The sequence below is a fragment of the Xenopus laevis genome, chromosome 3L (assembly GCF_017654675.1).
Source record: "Xenopus laevis strain J_2021 chromosome 3L, Xenopus_laevis_v10.1, whole genome shotgun sequence".
NCBI lineage: Eukaryota > Metazoa > Chordata > Amphibia > Anura > Pipidae > Xenopus > Xenopus laevis.
This window is the reverse complement of record NC_054375.1, coordinates 53,403,857-53,425,530: the sequence shown is the minus strand read 5'-3', so window position 1 is coordinate 53,425,530 and position 21,674 is coordinate 53,403,857. Positions and strand designations below refer to the sequence as shown.

The 21,674-nt window shown below is 40.3% G+C and overlaps 1 protein-coding gene and 1 long non-coding RNA gene across 3 annotated transcripts in view; both read left to right on the top strand.

Annotated features, from left to right (window-relative positions):
• Positions 1-21,674, top strand: part of LOC108710972 (PDZ and LIM domain protein 7-like) — a 67,709-nt gene that overhangs the window by 19,413 nt on the left and 26,622 nt on the right. For both annotated transcript variants that reach the window (XM_018252230.2, XM_018252229.2), the window contains exons 3-5: positions 6,805-6,956; positions 7,066-7,093; positions 7,975-8,177. In XM_018252230.2, the coding sequence (XP_018107719.1) occupies positions 6,805-6,956; positions 7,066-7,093; positions 7,975-8,177 (383 nt within the window). The remainder of the gene's footprint in view (positions 1-6,804; positions 6,957-7,065; positions 7,094-7,974; positions 8,178-21,674) is intronic.
• Positions 17,341-20,153, top strand: LOC121401477. Its single transcript, XR_005966276.1, has 3 exons — positions 17,341-18,243; positions 18,920-18,936; positions 20,067-20,153. It is a non-coding gene; the product is annotated as an uncharacterized LOC121401477 (long non-coding RNA).

The following is a 21,674-nucleotide window of genomic DNA, read 5'->3' as shown; positions in this document are numbered from 1 at the left end:
GAAGATAGCTTTGTCCTTATAGGTATAGTCAGTCTGCCTTTGTGTGTGTCTGAGTTATTAGGGTGTATGTTTGTGTCTGTGTGATCTGAGTATGTGTGTTACTGTACATCTGAGACTATCTGAGCCTTTATAGTCAAATTAAGCCAACCCCTGGCCAGTGTGTCTTTTTTGTGAAGCTAGGTGTGTTCTCTAGAAACAACACTAGTCTGAAAGAATTAGCAGAAAGTAGCGTTTTAGGGTTAGTTCACACGAGGAGATTTCGGGGAGATTTTGTCGCCTGTCGCCTAATCGGCTCTTCTTCTGAGCGACAATCTCCCCCAACTGCCTTTGCGTGTCTTCCCATCCGCTATAATGAAAAGTCGCCTGCGCTAAAGCACAGGCGGCGCTGCGTTTTTCCAAAGTTGCCTCATGAGGAAATTTCAGGCGTCTTCGGAAAGCGAAGCGCCGCATGTGCTTTAGCGCAGGCAAATTTTCATTATAGCGGATGGGAAGACACGCAAAGGCAGTTCGGGGAGATTGTCGGCCAGAAGAAGAGGCGATTAGTCGTCAGGTGACAAAATCTCCCTGAATCTCCTTGTTGTTTATTCATTTTAAAAGAAGTCGGCGTATAGGTCTTTGCTCTGTGAGTTGCAACTGTGCTCCATGGTATATTTTGTCACATGACTTACTAAAACTTGTGTATTATAATAAATAAAGTACCACTTATTGGGAAATATAAGGATATTAGACACCTTAAAGAATGGCAGCTCACTGGGTTGGGCCAAGTATGGGTTGGAAGAGGGCACTTTAGGGTTGGTATGGGTAGACTCATTGTCGACCCACACATCACTACAGGTATTGAGTCCATTATCCTGAAAGATCCAAATTACGGAAGGCCATCTCCTACAGGCTCCATTTTAATAATATAATTATAAATTTTAAAAATTATTTCCCTTTTCTCTGTATTAATGAAACAGTACCTTGTACTCGATATACTGAGAACATACATAGATTACCATTGATGAGCCAAGGAATATGTTCCCTCTGATTTAAGTAGAAAACTTATGTACAGAAGGACAGTTCTACACACACAATAGTTTTGGGTTGCCCTGTTTTTTGGGAAAAAATAGCGTCCTTCTTATGTTTTTAGCAACAGGCTGTGGTGTAGGAAGTGCATTCAACCTTTCCAAACCAGGTGATCGGTTTTCCCGAACCAGCACATTTTAACATGACAATGGAGAGTCAGGGGTGACCCACTGTGTTACCATCGATGTCATATAAAGGCAACATGCAGTAAGTAGTGGGGATTTTGGCTCAGGTTTGTTTCTAGACATGATGTGAGAGAATCAACTTGTTACAGTGAGAAGCAAACTGCTACTCTAGTTAAAGGTCCCTCAGTTACTATAGCGAAGGAAGATGAGGCCGAGCACACTCCTGGAGATTAGATAACGAGAACCCCTGGTGTCCAGTGTTAGGAGTCCGGCGACCTCCAATCTAGCATAAAGTGAGGGAAACACTGGCACACAAGGAACTTTATGCAGGGTTACCCCTTGCGTTTATTAAGTGCGGACGTGCAACGTTTCGGGGCAAGCCCCTTTATCAAGCATGAGCCCTCAGTTACTGTCCCATCCCATCCTTCCTTCCAGCTTAGTAGTAAAAATTACAGGCCTGTCAATTCCCTATGAATAGGAATCTACAGTTAAGATGCTTGCTTTCTCCCAAGGCCACAGTTGATGCTACATCTTGCTTTTAAAGTCCTGTTGTAGCTTCCAGTGTTGATGAGGTTGTCTTTTAATGCTATAACTCAATGTTTTCCTGCAGGGAAGTAGACTTGGGGCTGCAGCGCTGTGACGAATACAGGACCTGCGCATGTTATTGGGGAGTGAAATCTGATATAATACTGCTGTTGGCTATAGTAATGAAACGGGCAGCAACATCTTCGTAGGCCAGTGCAATTCAGATCCTTAGTAAATGAGCGCCCTTTGAATAGAAACAAGTGTATAGGCGGCGCATAGGGACATGCATTTGGAGGCAGTAAAGCATATGTACTGTATGTGTCTAAATGAGAGGAAAATCCTAAGGTCCCTATGAGATGCAAAGCATGTTGAAACCTGAGTGAAGTTGAACTGATGTCAGAGAAATACAGTTGTACTCCTGAAAGTCAGTGCGTGCTGTGTGACTGACAAGGAGGTAGGGAGGGAGTTGTTTGTTTTACGTCTTTCTCCTGTGAGAAAAGGAGACAGGTGGGTAGGGCACCCGGGTGCTGTCATGTGGCTGATCTACTAAAGTGCTGAGCTGAAGTAATTCTGAGTTATAAATACAATCCCCTCCCACCCTCAGGCACAATGCAACCCCCTCCCATCCTCACGCAAATAGACACTATAGAGGCCAAGGGTTTCAATGCTGGAAGATTAGGGGCACCGAACAGGCCCGGACTGGCAATCTGTGGGTTCTGGCAAATGCCAGAGGGGCTGCTATAAGGTTCCATAAAAAGTCAGTATTTAGTGGGCTGGTGGGGGCTGTTTGGGCCTCTGTGTAGGCTGATTGGGCCTCTTTGTACTTAAAATGCATGGGCCTATTTTGACTCTCAGTCCAGACCTGGTACCGAAGCACCATTCCAAAAGGAACCACGCTTGGCCCTATTAATTTATAAATGCTTGTTTGAACAGGCAAAAAATATATATACAGTTAGGTCCATAAATATTTGGACAGACTTTTTTTTTCTAATTTTGGTTCTGTACATTAACACAATGCATTTTAAATGAAACAACTCAGATGCAGTTGAACTGTAGATTTTCAGCTTTAATACAGTGGGTTGAACAAACGATTGCATAAAAATGTGAGGAACTAAAGCCTTTTTTTAAAACAATCGCTTAATTTCAGGGGCTCAAAAGTAATTGGACAATTGACTCGCAGGCTATTTCATGGGCAGGTGTGGGCAATTCCTTTGTTATGTCTATCAATGAAGCAGATAAAAGCCCTGGAGTTGATTTGAGGGGGGTGCTTGTATGTGAAAGATTTTGCTGCTAACAGACAACATGCGGTCATAGAAGCTCTCCAAGCAGGTGAAACAAGCCATCCTTAAGCTGCAAAAACAGAAAAAACCCATCAGAGAAATTGCTACAATATTAGGAGTGGCAAAATCTACAATTTGGAACATCCAGAGAAAGAAAGAAAGCACTGGTGAACTCAGCAACGCAAAAAGACCTGGACGTCCAAGGAAGACAACAGTGGTGGATGATCATTTCCATGGTGAAGAGAAACTGCTTCACAATAGCCAAACAAGTGAACAACACTCTATCCAGGAGGTAGGTGTATCGATATTCAAGTCTACCATAAAGAGAAGACTGCATAAAAGTAAATACAGACGGTGCACTGCAAGGTGCGAGCCACTCATAAGCATCAAGAATAGAAAGGCTAGATTGGATTTTGCTAAAAAACATCTAAAAAAGCCAGCACAGTTCTTGAAAAACATTCTTTGGACAGATGAAATAAAGATCAACCTCTACCAGAACGATGGCAAGAAAAAAGTATGGAGAAGGCATGGAACAGCTCATGATCCAAAGCATACCACATCATCTGTAAAACATGGCGGAGGCAGTGTGATGGCTTGGCCGTGCATGGCTGCCAGTGGCACTGGGACACTAGTGTTTATCCATGATGTGACACAGGACAGAAGCAGCCAAATGAATTCTGACGTGTTCAGAGACACTGTCTGCTCAAATCCAGCTAAATACAGTCAAATTGATTGGGAGGCGTTTCATAATACAGATGGACAACGACCCGAAACATACAGCTAAAGCAACCCTATTAAAGCAAAGAAGTGGAATATTCTTGAATGGCCAAGTCAGTCACCTGATCTGAACCCAATTGAGCTGCATTTCACTTGTTGAAGACTAAACTTCAGACAGAAAGGCCCACAAACAAACAGCAACTGAAAGCCGCTGCAGTAAAATCCTGGCAGAGCATTTAAAAGGAGGAAACCCAGAATCTGGTGATGTCCATGAGTTCAAGACTTCAGGCTGTCATTTGGTAACTTCTGATATCCTCATATTTTGCAACAGGCGGTACATTATTTATTATAATACACAAGTTTTAGGAGTCATGTGACAAAAATGACATCACTACTCACCGTTTATAACTGATGACATCAGTACTCACCATTTATAAGGATATAATTTACAATATATTCATGACACATGTGTATTAAAAAAAAAACTATATATATAATACTTGGATCCGTGAGTGTCTCCACTTTCTACAAATATGTATATACAGCACCCAGGCATCTGTGACTACTACACGAGTTGTGCTGGCTTCCAGACTCTCTCTTTATATATATATATATATATATATATATATATATATATACAAGTGGTGGGTGCTATATCAAAACATGATAAATAGCGATAAGGAAGATAAGCACTCCAATGTTACTGGTCAATAATCTTTTATTCCACTGTGCATACCAACGTTTCGGTCTCGATAAAGGTCCAAACTTGGACCGAAAGTATATATATATATATATATATATATATATATATATATATATATATATATATATATATATATATATATATATATATATATATATATATAATTTTTATACATACACACACACACACATACACGCACATACGTACATATAATTTTTATACATACACACACACGTACATACATTTAATTTAATTTCTTGGTGTTAATTATAATGTATTTAGAAAATGTATTCAGTAAGGGGGGAGCACTCTTTAGCTGCATGTTTGTATTCACCATCCATTTTGTTTGTATGGCTTTACCAGACATCTTATGAAGCTTCCATTATGTACACCAGCCCAATGTCTTGTTTTCAGCACATTTAAAAGAAAAAAGTTCTGTTATTTCTCATACTAGGATGCCCAGTATAATGTCACTTTAACCATATAGTTACAGAGATTAGGATCCCAAGGAGAATGGAATGCTCTCCTATAGACCGTTTACAATTTATCTGACCCCAGTCCAGTGCTACTGATGGATGGTCTTGTCCTTCAGCTAAACATGAATAGCACATTACATGTCTGTGCCAGTGTCTGCTACACTATTTATATTTGCTAGTTGCAGAATCCCTTTAACATCTGGCTTCTTTGACTGGTTGTCTGAATATTCAAGGACAGCACAGAACTAACTGTGTAGTACCCTCTGGTTGGATTGCGTATAGCCGCATTAAAAAATATTAACATATGCGCTGTGTTGAACTAGTACAGTTACCCAACGCAGAAGCAATTTGTTTTGATTGCTATGGATTAACCACACTGGTGCATTTAAATTAGTTATATTAATTAAACCACACAGATGTCTTTATAGCTGGTTTATATAAAATTTTCTTTTCCTGCTCTGTGGCAACAGGTCTGAGCAAGTATGATAATCAGACCCATATAATTTCCCCACTTTCAACATTCCTGAAAACTATGCGGCCTATTTTCCAAGCTGACATGCATTCGTTTGTAATGTGGCGGATAGGTTTGCCCACTTGTCAGGCCTCTCAGTAGGCCTAAATATTCGACAATACATTAGGAGTTACAGTATTTGAACATTGCCATGGGAACATTAGGGCCCATCCACAAAACACTTGTGCCTGTGGGGGTGCTCCTTAAAAAAATCCGGTGATAGGTGTAGAGTGCAGTGCTGTTTGTTCTTTTAAAGGCCTTTTATACATTATTTCTGTGAGAATAATAGAGAGCCGTCACTTCTGATTTGTGGTGCAAATAAAAGTGATTTTTTTTTTAAATTGTTAGAATAATATATTGTTAGAAATTCTCTTACATTTTTCAGTAAAGACTCTACAATATAAATGTATATAGAAATAAGATAAAACAGACCTGTTGATTAGATGGATAAATGAACAACATGGATGTTTTGTGCACAGAACATTTCATCCCTGCATTTTTTTCATTTTATACCTATGCGCAGTAGCAGCCATGTTGCTTTGCTCTCCTGTGTTCTCCTTTTCACACACATCGTTAGCACAATGCCGTCTGTTTATAACTGACAGGTGGTACAGACACTTTTATGTCTATGGATGGACCTACTTGTGACGAGGTGTGGCAACTCCCTTTTATACATATTGAGAAAAATATTCACTACTAACTGACAGGAGCTGGACTGGCCTCTGCAGTGTGCTTTGTGGCCTTAAGGATGGCTGTAGGCGCAAAGATATTTTAGTATGAAACAAAGGTTTGTACGACTTTGGGACTGTGTATGGAGTGTCCAGACATTTTTCCTACAACGGTGATCGTCTATCGGTAGATCAGAAAGGTTAAAGGAGAAACAAACCCGTCACCAAAAAAACCTTACCCCCACCCCACATAGACCCCCCTCCCCCCCCCCAAGGAGAGCAATTTTTGCCTTTGCAAGCACTTTTCCCTTCATCTGATAGTAGGATAACGATTGCAAATTTTATAGTTTGCGCACAGTGTATGTAATAAAAGTTTTTTGCAACAAAATATTTAACAAAACTCCAGAGCAGGTGTTAAAGCTTCGCAATGCGCAATTAAGATTTTGCAATGCAAAAAAAGACAAATGAAGAATATTACATAGCGACATGCAAAGTTTTGCGAATTTTATTACATTTCCCCCTTGGTGTCTTAACAAAGCCAATTATCACTATTGTCTATTTTGTAGTTATGGCAGGTAGTTGCTACTAGTAGCTCTGTGTGTCCACTTTGCCATAAGACACATGTAACTGTGCTACAGTTGCCTGAATACTTGCCTTGCCGTAAGATGTTGAGTAAAAGTTGCCTTAATTACTCTTTTGCCATAAAATTCACCTTCTCTTATGCTTTGTTGCAGCTAACTCCAGGGGGAAAGTCAGAGCTGGCTGGAGTCAATGTGGGTGATTGGCTGCTTCAGATTGAGGGTGACAGCACATCATCAATGACTCATATTGAAGCGCAGAACAAGATCAGAGCCAGCAGCAACAAACTGGGCCTTGTCCTGAGCAGGTATGTTTTGCACCCATTCCTTTGCAGTATAGTACAGGGGCTCATACAGCACATGGCATAACACTATACAACTAAAGGGTAAGATTTTCACTTTTTTATCTTCTTACAGATTTGCTGTAGGTGCGAATCAGCCCAAGGTAAGTATCGGCCACTTTTCCTACACCAAACAGAGTGAATGGTTGTATATGAGTGATGGATACTAGCAATAAATCAGAAGATGTGTAGAAAGGAATTACTCTAGTGAGTGGGATTTCAGACTTTTGGCTTCCTTTTCTTTATCTTTGCTAACATGTTGGAGCACACAATTCTTCTAGTGCCAAAGTGATGTTAATGACTGTGGCTACCTTGTCACCAAACTTCAAGGTTCAGTCTATTTTTTATTGTCCTCCTGTTCTTCATTTCTGGAGCTACTTGCCCCCTGTAGAATAAATAGAGACTGTTTTATTCTGGGCCCCTGGCATGTCTCTGGTGTTCTCAGAGGAACTGCATGAAGATGAATAATCACTAGCATAGTAACACTGTTGCTGTCACTGAATGCTAACCCAGTTCTGAAAGACACTACGGCTCCAAAAACAGAATCTCAGAATAACTCATGCTATTAATATTCACCTGAATATTTCTGAGGTTTCTCGTCTCTCTCCCCTGCTAGCATGATGGAATGAAATTTCCATGGCTTGTGGTCGTGTGATCTAACCTCTGTGTGATCATCATGCCTATCATCTCATCCGTGGTATTTTCAGTTTGCTGAAAAATGTGTTTTCTTTTTGACCTTGTGCATTGCAGTATTCCCCTTTCTATAACCTTGCTCTATATAATAATCTTGTCCCTTGCTGTCCTTTAAACTTCATATGTTCTAGTGTGCATTACCTATTTTTAAAACACCTGCATGATTTTCTTGATGCTGAGTGGGAGATGGCAATGTTCAGTGTCTGTGTGTGAGAGATGGGAGGGCTGGGCATGGGATCATCTGTATTGCTGCATGATGCCTGGTTTGTCCCTGTTTGCTCTTATTCCAAAGGGTGTACACACGCCTGAATCCCAAGGCCGGAAGTATAACTTTGCACCCAGTACGGCTCTCAACAAAAGTGCCCGACCGTTTGGTGCTGGGACACCACCCCCAGACAACTCCCGGCCTGGTCAAGTCACCAAGTCCGTGGCTTACAATCCTCCTCAAACTTCTCATACTACCAGCCAAATGCCACAAGGCCAGCTTCAGAACGGGTATGTGATTGTTTTGCTAATGTTCTGGCTGTAGATTTAGCACAATAGATATAGTGACAAACTTTAGGCTTTAAGTGCCTTTTTAGACTTTTTCAATTAAAAAATTAAAACTTGGACCACCATAACTAAACAAACCATGACAATGTTCATCTATCACTTCTATTGTCTCACTTTCCTGAGTCCTGAGGTCTGGAGGTTTTGCACATTGTTGTAAATTACCAGTAAATCGTCATATAACATTGTGTGCACCTACCAGTTAGTTGCATGACTTAATAAACCCAAAATATACCCAAATTTACATATACAAAAAACATACATTTTAATGTTTCATACATTATAGCAGGGAGACACCATCATTCCAGTAGTGTAATGAGTGTATAGTCCAATTCCTAGCCTCCCTTTGTCCCATGCATAATTGACATACTTATACTTAGATTGGGCAATTTCTGGTTACAAAAGCGAGATACTTTGACAAGGAACACTATGCCAATTGCATATAAAAGTACCATTTGTGTCTTTACCAGTGTTTTAGTGTAGCCACCTGTCTGATCATTTAACTAGAAGAATGATTGTATATTCGGTATGCTTTACTAGTGAGGATCATTTTCTTTCTTGGTCAGCCCTAAAGTTTTGAAAAAGGAATTATCTGCTACTAATAAGGGTTAGTCAGTAATGCTTTTGAAAGCAACCTTGACATTTAAAAATAAATGGAACCTCTGATGGCTTTTGTGAATGGGGTTACATGATCAAGAGTGCACCCATACTATCTATATACTTTCATATATAACCTATATACTTACTGTAGATTATAGAATCACAATAGCCTTAGATATTATACTTGTTCAAAAAATCATACAGGGTTGGCTTGGTCTGCCAGAGAATCTCTGGTTGGAGAGACACCATATACTCACTTGTTGGTGGTTTAGCTTCTCGCCAGAAATAGCTGCACCAGACAGTAATGCTGGGCAACTTAGTCTCTTCGATGACCCTGATCTTTTCAATTGATATGAGTCTGTTACCTGGAACAATTTCTGTCCCAGTTACTAGCCATTCCATTTTATCTGTTGTAGCTTAGGTAATTGTAATATTTCACTTGATTATATCTGTTGAAAATGATGACTTGCTATGCAAGGTATTTAGGGTAACCAAAATCTGCAACCTGAACTGCCCAGTCATGTAAACTATATCTTGCATATCATGTTTACATTCGCAAAGGAATCCTGATGAGTTTACCATGAACTCCTATTCAGCGTGGTCTTCAGTGTGTGAAAGAGCACCAATGGTTCACATTCCGACATGCAGTTATCTTGGATTGATCGCATAGAACCTTTTGGGCAGAGACACATGGTCAGATTCGGGGAGATTAGTCGTCCGGCAACAAATCTCCTCTTCTTCTGTGCGACTAACCCCCCTGCCTTCCCCCCAGCTAGAATGAAAATCGCAGACAGGATGGCACTCAGAGTACTTCATTTTCCAAAGTCGCCCAAAGTTGCCTCATGAGGAAGCTTTGGGCAACTTCGAAAAACGAAGCACTCCGATTGCCATCCTGCTGGTGATTTTCATTCTAGCTGGCGGGAAGGCAGTTCGGGGAGATTAGTCGCCCCGACGAAGAGGAGATTTGTCGCTGGGCGACTAATCTTCCCCGAATCTGACCGTGTCTCTGTCCTTTCTGTGTTCTTGTTTCTAAGCCTAAAGAAAAACAAACCCCCGTATGTGATACAAAACACTATGTTTGCCCAGGTGCAATAGGCCAGATGTTTGCTTTTAAAGGACACCGATCATCAAATAAATGTTTCTTTCCTCCCCCGGAGGTGTGGGGAAACATATTTTTTATCAAAAAATGCTACCTGTAAACACTAAGCTCATCTTGAGAAAGGTCCATATACCAGATTAAAACTTTTGATGCAGAAAATATTCATTTCTAGTAAGGTGCACTTGAACATGTTGTTATTGTGGTGTAGCACCAGGTCAGTAATTCAGTAATGATTAAATACACTGTTGAACTGTTGACTGTGGCATATATATATTTATATATATATATATATATATATATATATATATATATATATATATATATATATATATATATATATTATTATCATTATATTTGGGAATGCAGAACACATACGCAGCTCTTCACATGGAAAACAGTTGCCAAACGATCCTCCTGGATTTTGTTAAAACAGCTGTACATGTGCTACAAGCTACAGTAAACAAGCAAAAGTTAGGAGCTCTCTTCCCGAGCTGGTGAGGTTACAGAACATGTGGCCGATATTTGCAGTTTGTCAGATGATTTGTAAGCTGTTAACAGGCCAGACACCATTTACTCAGTCAGAACAAATAGCTTTCAGTGGACACATCTTATTTCAATTTCCTCCGTCTACAATACAGGGACCCTATCCCCAATAATGATTCATCTCCTCTTGTGAACATCTGCCCGGCAGCACTACTGAGTGCAGGGCAGATGTTTACTTGATAGACTAAATCTTTTCAGCAGTTGTCAAGTGTGCCTTTCACTATTCTCATTCAGTGCAATATTGGTGTGTTCAATATTGCTTAGTGGGTGAATGGCGTGGGCACAGCTGTTTTGTTTACCGATCCTTTATGCAAGCAAAGCAGCCATTGTGTTTTTTAGGGGACATTATTTCTATGCTTTACAGAAATGCCCCTCCCCATGCAAATTAGTGACTGGCTTTAGCTCCAATTTTCACAATTATTTCCAAGAGCTGGGTATACAGTTCAACAGCAGAGCTTGAGGACAGGAGAATTTATACAATGTAAGTCAGTATTGTGAAGGAAATGGTCACCCTGTAGGTTTTTATTTTATATTTTTTAGGGGGTAGTGGGGTACAAAGCATTCCGTCCGGTTTTTCTTTTTCTGTGAAGACAGGCTATGCCGTAGCTGTGGAGCAGCTAAAAAAGTTTTCGGGTGGAGGTGTGGCCATTATACCAGGCTTTTCACAGTGGCGCCTCCTTTGTAAAATACAACATGTTCCCAGTCCTTTCAGGCTCTGTTCCACAAGCCTGTGTGAAATTTTGCAAGCAAACAATTAATCAGTTTAGCGACTTCTCACTTCTATGACTGGATGGATTAGTTTAGAAATAAAGCCACCAGTGCTTGATCTCAACATGCAGAATTTTCTGTTTTGTGTGATTGTTACTGGTTGCCACCTGGTGGCGCTGTTTATCAAGTTTGGCATTAGTTTACATTAGGTAGAATTAACATAGTGATGATGAGGAACGGTATTGCATCGTTTCTAATCTTCTCACACTACTGTCCTTGTGCTGTTGGCAGATGCTTTGGGAACACGAGACCCAGGTTATGTCCTTATCATTGTAGAAATGGTATCGCTGCCTTTATGTAATAAGGGCAGCTCTCTATTGAGTCAGGAGAAGCGCTGCAGAATATGTTGGCACTATTGAAATAAAGAATAATATTTTGCAGAGTATTGTTTAAAGGATTACACAGCAGCTGTGTCTGGTATATACATGCACATTTATCTAACCCCCATTTTCCCAATGAAAGAGTACATTCTATTGCCGATAATAAATTAGGGCTTGCACCTATAATCCTGAATGTGTTTCTTTCAAGCTAAAGTTAATAAATATTTTGATTTTAATTTTTTCGTAGCACTCGTCCTTTAACCTTTTCTGCCAGCAATGTAGATGCTGTGTTGTTCAAAGGGTTAAAGCATGGCAGTTAAAAGGTTAATAAGGTGAACCATTGGGCTGGGATAGAAAACATAAAGCTGTTACTGAACTGTAAATCCCAGAAAACACCTTGGCTGGGCAATGGGTGTTGTATTTTCAGAGTAGTTGGAATGCTGAAGGCTTAATTGTGTATAATAAACAGTAAAATCTGCAACTTTTTACAGCATTTGCTGTTTTTATTTAAGTTATGTTACCCCATATGATGGCGTGGGCTAAGAGTAATAATGTATCCAGTTTATTTTTTAAAATCTATCCGACAAAGTGACTATAATGTTCTTATTGGCGAATAATGTGAATAATGTGAATGCTCTCAATGTACCAGCAGGGAGCAGTCATGAATTCCTAACAGAACGTGAGTGGGAGCAAGTCTAGGAAACACAGAGGGCAGGCTGCTTAATAATACCTTTGGTTTTACTGGCCAAAATCTCACACTGCATGAATGCTGCAGTATCTTTATATATGTGCTCTGTATTATCTTCTAATTCTCTTTACAATTGTATCCTGTCTGCTTTGTTATCTCAACCACAGGATAACAATTACAGGGCAAGCCCCAGTTATTGATGATTTACATGACTAGTCAGTTGATTCAGGTGTTGTGTGGGCATTTACTTATCCCTCCTGGCCTCTGTTCCCAGGGGTGGGATGTCATTCTTGCTGGAAGTCATATGGCCTCACTGGCTGGTAACTTTGGGTTCTTGTCTTCCAAAACTATGAGATAAATTCACTTTATTGCAAATAAATAATTGGATTGGTTTGACTGCATTTTTTCGGATTGCCTGGCTAACGCAAACCTTCAGGAGAGGTGGAAGCAGTGGCAAAACTATAAAAGATGCATACCCTGAGACTGCTTGGGAGCCCTGGAAGGTTAGGGGCCCAGTGGGGCACTGACAGATTAAATATTTTCAGTATGTGTCCGGGGGAACTTGTGTGCATGGCTCTTACTTGGATATCATTCATGGGGCACAAGAGGCAGCAGCTGGGGTGCAAGAATCTGGAACCCTTAGGCTTTGTGTTTTTGTACAAAATATGTAAAGAAAGAAAAAGCATAGGCACAATGCTAATTACATTACCTTTCCCATAGAAAGTGAGTTGTATAGAGAGCCAAAACAGAAGCACCATTTTTATGACACCTAGAGAATGCCTTTGCTGATGGAAGGATTACGGCAGGCCACACACACATTTTTGGAAATACATTTTGCATTGTGAATACAAAAAAATTATGATTTTATAACTGAGGCTTTCTAGTTCTATACCCCCAATGTAAGTTTCCAAAAAATGGAGTTTCCCAGGAAGTTCTTGGTTGCTATGGGGTGTCTATGTTTATTCATTTGGGCTGGGCATATCGAAGGCACAAAAGGGGCACACTGGGCAAATTTGCTCCATGGCAACCAATCAGATAATTGCTTTTTTTTTTTTAAAGGTTTTTATTTTGCATTTTATAACAATAAACAAACAGACATTATATCATGCGTGTTTTCATCTTTTTCTAGTTATGACAGTACAGCATAAGCATTCAATATGTTTGAATCCTGTACTTTTGTATACACTTTAATTCAGTTATATTTTATATTTTGTTATCTGACCCCTAGTCCTCTTAAAAACTGGTATACATAGGTATAGCACTGTTTGCTTTCCCTCCCTGACATTAAGGCTCCTCTGTGGCTTCCAGCCAGTCTCGCCATACCAAATCATACTTCTGTGGGCATCCTCTTGCAGTATAAGTAAGTTGTATTAGGGGGAGTGCTGTTTTTAACAAGTTCAACCAGCTATTAAATGTGGGGGATTGGGGGGACATCCAATTCAGGAGGATACATTTCCTGGCATAGAATAGTAATGTACGGAAAAGTATTCTCCTGACCGCCCTTGGTGACGTCATCTATTACACCAAGAATGCAAACCTGAGGGGTTATTATATTAGGAATTGCAGTTTTGTCCTGAATATAGTTGAGAACCTGAGACCAGAAGGCTTGAATTCGGGGGCATGACCAGATGATGTGTAGGTAAGATGCCTCTGAGGCTCTACATTTAGGACACTGTGGTGAGTCGAGTCTGTTCATATGAAAAAGCCTATTTGGGGTTAAGTGGAGTCTATGTAGGATCTTAAACTGGATCAGTCTATCTCTGGTTGAGACAAGGTAGTCATAGGCCCTATCAGTTGCCTCTTCCCAGTCCTCATCCTCCAATCCTGGGATATCTCTGCTCCAAATTGCACCCGCTGTGTTAAATGGAGGTTTAATAGTAGCTAGGAGAATCGAATACAGCTTGGTAACAAGTTTCTTGGTGGTGGGGGCTCTAAGGGCTGATTCTATCTTAGAGGTTGTAAGGTTCATATTGTTCCCTTGAAATTGGGTAGTGACGGCCTGTCTAAGCTGGAAATCGGAGAACCAGGAAGAGGCTCCTGGGTTTGGACATGTTTAATTTCGGTTCTGGAGCGTACCACTCCTTCCCTAACCAAGTCCCCAAGTGTACGTAAACCCTATTGTGGCCATATTTTGTACTACGCTATGTGCTGCAGATGGAATTTCCCCATAGGGGTAACTGAGGCGACAGGAGGGGTGATGCTATGTGGCAAACTTAAAGTGCTGCCATCCACGCTTTGTATGGGGTGATTATAACTGGGTGGGTTGTATGTAAATCGGGAGATTTACGAAATGGGATATATGGAAGTGACTCTGTTGAGCTTGCCAAAGTGGCCTGTATTGGGAAATTTGGATTATATGGATCTGGATTAAGCCACCAGTGTATATAGTAGATCTGAGCTGCCAATGAATAAAAATACCAATGCGGGAGTCCCAATCCCCCTTTGGGGGAACAGGAGCTTGCAGTTTGGCTCTAGCAAACCTAGAGGGCTTGTTTGCCCAGAGAAACGCTGTTTGGGCCGTATCAAGAGAGGTAAAGAAGGAGAGGGGGATGGGAACAGGGGAGTTGTGAAAGATGTAGAGGAACTTAGGGAGAAATATAATTTTTAGAAGATTGATCCTGCCCCAGATAGAAATAGGTAGGTTAGCCCATACTTTCAGCTTATCTTTCATAGTGGAGAGGATCAGTTCGAGATAGATAATTGCTTTTAGTGGTCAACTCACCACTGATTGAAAAATACTAATCACTGATTGGTCGCTATGGGTTGCTGCCCAGTTGCAAATTTGCCCAGTGTTTATAAATGACCTGCTTTGTCTTTTTTTTATGTAAAGATCTGTATTTGGAATTTCATATGAATTTCTTAACAATGCCATATCTAAATAGCTCTAAAGCTCTAGGAAGTGTACTCTACTACTATTTCTAGTCTAGATGACACTCTGGCTTAAAATAACCAATGTACCTTCCGAGAGATCGACCTCGCTCATTGTGTGGAGATTATTCGGCCTTGATGTATATTTATTTGCGGTAAATTTACCAAGGAGAAAAGTCTGATTATATCATGGGCCATCACCATTGTGTTTATAAATGGGGAGAAAAATGTTGGCGTGTGATGTATTTTCAGCATAATAATTGTGATTTAAAAAAAAAAAAAACAATTCTATGACTCTTGCTTGTTCCGATTTGTTTGTCAGCTGAAGCACAAACCTTGCTCTAAAAACCTCTCTTTTATTCGTATTGATTCCATCGTTATTTTTCGTGATCTGATTTCATTCAGCTTCAGCTGTGAAGATAAAAAGTATAAAAATGAAGTTATTTGGGGAAAATGACCCTCATATTAAACAGCCATTGTTCTGGTTCTCTTTCTCAAAACAGCTGTGTGTCTTTTATAGTATTAAAAGGCAAGGTTATTGCTATGACGGAGAAGTGTTTCATTCCAAAGTTGTTGTTGCTTAGTAAAGCCACAAACGTATTGTAACCGTTTTCTTTAAACCAGTTCCACTCGAGGGCGCAGTTTCTAGAGCATCTATAGATGAGACCAGGGGCACTCCACCAATGAGACGAGGAGACTCTTGCCTCAGGCAGCAGCGCCCCCCTGGTTGCCAGAGACCGCAAAAATGCCTCTCATGGTAATTAAGAGGCGAATTTTCATTTTTTAACCCGGAAATTCGGCTCAATTGCGCTCTCTGCACTAGTGGCGTGGACCGACCCTCTCTGGAGCGATGTGGACCGCCCCCGACCCCCCTCCAGCATGAATATGTTAATAAATTAAGCTCCCAGCGCACAATAGCCTGTGCTCATATCACACTGTGTGTGTGTGTTGGCAGCTTTTAAAGGAATGATTTTATTGACCTTTGAAAAATGTTTGTGAAGATTCTCATTCATCCAGGTCATGGTATATCTGCGGAAATAAGTCCTATCAACTAGGCTTGCTGTGTTTTTTCCTTGAAGACTTTTCACCAGTCATTCAACTGGCTTTCTCAATTCAGAAAACCTTGAAAATAGGATCTTTTTTCAGGAATATATACTCTGTTTATCATAATCCGCAAGGATGTCATGACGTTAGGTGTTGATTGTATTAGCATGATTGAAGTTTGAGGTGTTATTAAACCAATAGACCTACCGATAGACCTTTGAAAACTGTAAGTAATTGAGCATGAGGCATATAATTGTCACAGGAAGACCATGCACCCACCATTGGCCGAAGCAAGACTGCGGCTTTACAAGGAGTATCGGCTATGACACCTGCTGGGAAACATTGCAGACAGCATTCCAGGAACATTATAGGCTTGCTGAGGGAAGATGAAGTTCTGATGTCCATTGCTGGCCTATGGCCAACGATGGTCATCAAGCAGCTTAATGTCATAGTAGGCTAGGGTGACTTTTTGTAACTTTTTCTAATTACAATCCTATTTCCAGGACAACAAGTTAGCTTTCCCACTTGGGGTTACAGCCCCAAAGTTTGCAAACTATGCACCAGGCTTTTTGAGAGCCAAGTTCTTCTCAGAGAAAACCTTGGCAGTGCAAATATCTGGTGCTGCCAGCAGATGTTTGCCGTGCTTATCGTAGGGAATCTCTCAGCTTATGGTAACAGGTGCGAGTATTGTGGACAACCATGTTCTCTCATGAACATCAATAGGCCACGTGTGGGGACCGATTACAGTTGTAGACATGAAAATGCTGAGCTTTTAAGTGTAATACATTTTTTTAGTAAAATCCAATCAGACTGAAGAAATTATTGTGGGTTTATAGTATCCCATAAATGCTGCCTTTACGACAAAGCACTTGTGTCGATGACATAGCTGTGCCTTGTGCTGTCACAACTCAAAGGGGGGATTTTGGCTTCATACATGCCTGCCAGTTGCAAATGTGCCCAGTGTTGATAAATGTGCCTCCAGGTATATTCTAATTTTCAGTTGCATTTATTCTATCAAACACACATTCAGATGCTGCAATCCCAACTTGTAATAACTGTAAGCTATAGGTTATATGTACAAATAGGTACTAAAATAATGCTCATGTAATGCATGTATGTAAGTGTGTGTGTGTGTGCATATATATCTATATATATATATATATATATATATATATATATATATATATATATATATATATATATATAATGCTTTCACTTTACAGTGTCCGCATTTCCAATTTTTTTGTAAGTTCAGCAAAAGGTAAAATTCTATTTAAGTGCTCATTATTGTGTTCCATACAAAATAGTTTGCCCAGCGCCGGGCTAAGTTACATGGGCGCCCCAGGCAACAGGTGCATGTCCCTGCCTCTTCTTCCTACCCCTAGTTCTGGCCCTGGTTTTGCCTAATTATCCTGCTTTCTATTCAGTCCCGGATTTGTTGGAAGACCTAGGGGTGCAAGCTATAGAAATCCAGCCCTGTTTCTATCTGACATGGGGATAATTTTAATAGTGAGTGCAATGTTTTCTTAAGTCATAGTCAACCATAACAACCAATCAACAAGTATCATCTACTGGTCTCCAATTTAAAGCCAAAATGTGATTGGTTTGGCTACTAGAGTCTTGGGTCTGTTATTAAATCTGCTCCATATTCTCTATGTAGCAGTTCACACAGCTGCTTGTACAGTCTGAGGGTTTGACCTGCTGATCAAACTTTTTTTACCTGTTGCCTATGTTTACTGGTTAGATTAATGCAACACTGTGTGGCAGTCAAAGGTGCCCACGTCAAGTGGGTGCTGTCACTTGCCAAGTTTGTGAGGTTCAGCAGGTGGGGGTTAAGGGCTGCCTTGTTTACTCTGGGAGATAAACTGTAATTGGTAGAATGGTGTTCCTCTAACCCCCCCCCCTGCCATGTACCTACTAGTTAACGTATTGGGGACTGGGACACAGATGCAGCTTTCTGGCAGAGCCTTACTAGGTGGTGTAATTTGACCTGTGGTTATATTGGGGCTGGCAGGATAAAGGATCAGTGACAGAAGCCGTTCACATACTGAAGCTGCTAACATCCTCCCTGTATCAAGACAGGTATGAGTGTTTTTCTATAATAATATTTGTCCTGATTAAACAAATTCAGAATTATGCATAAAGAATACACCGTAATAGTTTTTGTTGTTGTTTTTGTAGTAGTTGCTATACAGAAAGCAGAAGTTTTGTAGAGTGTTTAGATCACTAGCAGCTGGGAAGCACACAACACTCGCAGAAAGAGCCATGGCTCTTAGCAATAATATAATGAGAAGTATGGGGGAGCAGGTCATGGGTCACAAATCATCTTTAGCATAAATTGACCGAACTTCCCCTTTAAAATGTAATTCCCCAGGAATGTGCACAGCAGATTTGTCTGTGATACTTGATACTCTCAAACTGCCCAGAAGGGAGACATTACTAGGCTCAGAGCCCATGTGAGGACTGGCAGGTGTTGGGATTGCTAACAAGGAGAGCTGGGATGCCTGTGATGAATGAATCCTAAGAGGGGGACTTGTCAGAACTGTGACACTGACAGCAGGGTTCTCATACATTTAATTGCAGGGAAATTATTTTTTGGGTGGGGGTGGAGGAGAGGGAAAGGAAAATGAAGGCTGCCTTATCATTCTTGATGACTATACTTAAAACTACTTCATTTTCTTCCCTTTCCCTTTATTCTTCTACCTTTGTCTCTCCCATGCCCTCTCTTACCTCTCCCATGCTGCCCTTTCTCTTACAGGTGGAGCCAGTTATAAAGTCAGTAAGCATAACTTCTATGTGTGTGTGTCTTAACTATTGTTTCATGCCTTATCCTTTTACTATCTATATTTAACAATCTTGCAGTTTGACTAAGGATTATATTGTGTGTTTAACTAATGGCTTGGGTTATTGGGTGACTTTTAACTTTCGATACCCTTAGCAAATAATTGTACAAAAATCCATGCATGGTCTTTGCCATTCATTTATAGAGCACCAACAACTTATGCAGCATGTTAAAGTAATATAACAAGGAGGCAGCTTGAAATAAATGAACAAACAAGGCTTACAGAATTATACAATAGCTAATAAAATAAAGTTGAGTGGCCTGGGAGAGACATAGCAAGCAACATTTTTTTTTTGCTCTGATTTTTGAGAGATGAGAAATCCTATACTGATGGCCACAATTTGGTTTAGAAGCCAAACTATTCCTGAGGGCACACTACTGCAATGGTTATGTCAGTGCCTGAAGGAAAATCAATTAGTGGGCTGTACTTGTGGGTTGGGTCATGGAGTAAGGCATACAGGTCAGTTTATTAGCACAGAAAGTTGTACTTGTGAGTCTAGGTTAATTGTATTAATCTTATATCTGTGGTCTGCCCCGATAGTGGGATTCTGAGGCTTGTTTAGTGGGGGGGCCCAGCCTGAAGCCCAGTTAGAAACAGATATAGGGAAAATGCCTATTGGCTCTCTCCTAAGTACTCCTAAAAGACAATCTTTGGGGTAAGAGCAAAATTTGGGGTGAACACTTTTGTGATGTCCCCGATGTTCTAAGAACTATGGCTGATGCAGTAATCAGTGTTTTCATATGTTTACAACCATTTTATGGACTAAGGGGAGCTGACCAAATGTTGGGCTTCAAAGTGGCGCTTGAAGTGATTCTGACAATGACTGCCTTAAAGATATATATATATATATATATATATATATATATATATATATATATATATATATATATATATATATATATATATATATATATATATATATATATATATATATATATATATATATATATATTGCAACTAAACCCAAAACTGTTTAATGTTATGATTTTACAGTGAACAACATTCTGATTTTCCTAGCCATACTTAAGACTCCGTTTTTTTCTATATTCTCTGATCTGACAGGGTTGCCACAAACCCCAAAGTGCAGAATTTGGCCAACTTGAACGGGCTGACCCAATCTGATTTGAACGATTATTTCTTTGATGATCAGTAAGTCCATTGTTGCTGTGTTGTATAATATATTAATATTAGATTAGTAATTATTAACAGCTATTTATAGAGCGGCAACATATTATGCAGCACTGAGCAATACAAGGCCCTTCATATTAGCTTCCATTATAAAAGTTTCTGCCAATGGCCTTGTTTCTAGAGCAGGCATGGAACTGGTAGCACTCAAAGACTTTTAGGTGGGTGTATCTTGTGTAAAGTTTCCCTTTACACAGATCTAGAGTTGTCTGTAGGGGTGTGAAAGAGTGTCTGCCCTTCATCAATAACAATATACTTCCTTGCTCTCTGTCTGCATCATCCTCCTCCATTGTGATAGACACTCTCTGAGGATGGAAACACATCCGGCCAGTATCCCCAATGACTCCAGCAAAAAGAGACTTGTGGAGGATACTCAGGACTGGAAGCCACGCACAGGCACCACCCAGTCCCGCTCCTTCCGTATCTTGGCACAGCTTACAGGCACAGACTTCAGTAAGTGGGCCTCCATGTGTTTGTTCTTAGGTCTTGTGTCACCTAAGCATGTTGTGTAACCGAGACCTAGATAACTGCTACCACGGCAATTATTTAAGATGTGTAATGGCTAGTATGGCAGGCCATCCCATGTTCAACTGTAACACAGTTTAGCTGACACCCTTATTTTAAGTTTCCAATGTATATTTTCTCCAGAGAGTTGTGTGAAGTAGTCCTTTCTGCTCCTGCAGTGTTAGAAGAGCATGAACTACTTGTCTTGAGTATACTAACCAGCCAGGGCCATTTTTATATATTTTTTACATTAGGTTTGTTGTCTGCTTACAGTATAACCATTTTACTTGCACTTGTACAAAGCCTTAATAAGGTTTTAGAGAGGACTCCTCTCAGACTACCATGTAGAGTAGAGTTGGTGCTTGAGTTCATCACTTCTTTCTGTGGTTTGCCATTGCAACAAATGATTATTTGAGGTAGTTTGCACAACTGCCATCTTTATTTCATTCTTTGTATAGTAATGTGAGGTAAGTAAAGGATTACCATGCTAATAACCTCCATGATGGTCTGGAAGCATTAGGTGCAGTTATTCAGTTCTGTTAGCTTTCAAAATTATGAATATATGCAGTTTCATAACGAACAGGCAGATCTGGAAACATGGGACATTACTGATAACCTGACAGGAGTGTGCAAGTTATAGATGGGAATGCTGGCATTTGTACATCTACTACAGCTATTGGCAGCTTGCCATCCTTGATATAATATTTCTGAACTTTCTGAAACTGACAGCATGTGGACGACAGCTAACCTGGTCTGTTTTTGTCTATCTCTTCATGCCTTGACCGAGTCTGACCTTATTTTCTTTCTCTTCTTCACTTCCATTTCTTACTATCAGTGCAAGACCCAGATGATGAGAACATGAAAAGGGTGAGGTAAGCACAGTGATATGCCATCTAGATCAGCAGACCCTGCTGTAAAACTGAAGTGCATATTCCAGTGCTATGGGCACAGGTGTAAAGGAAATGTGCCCCATACCTAGTT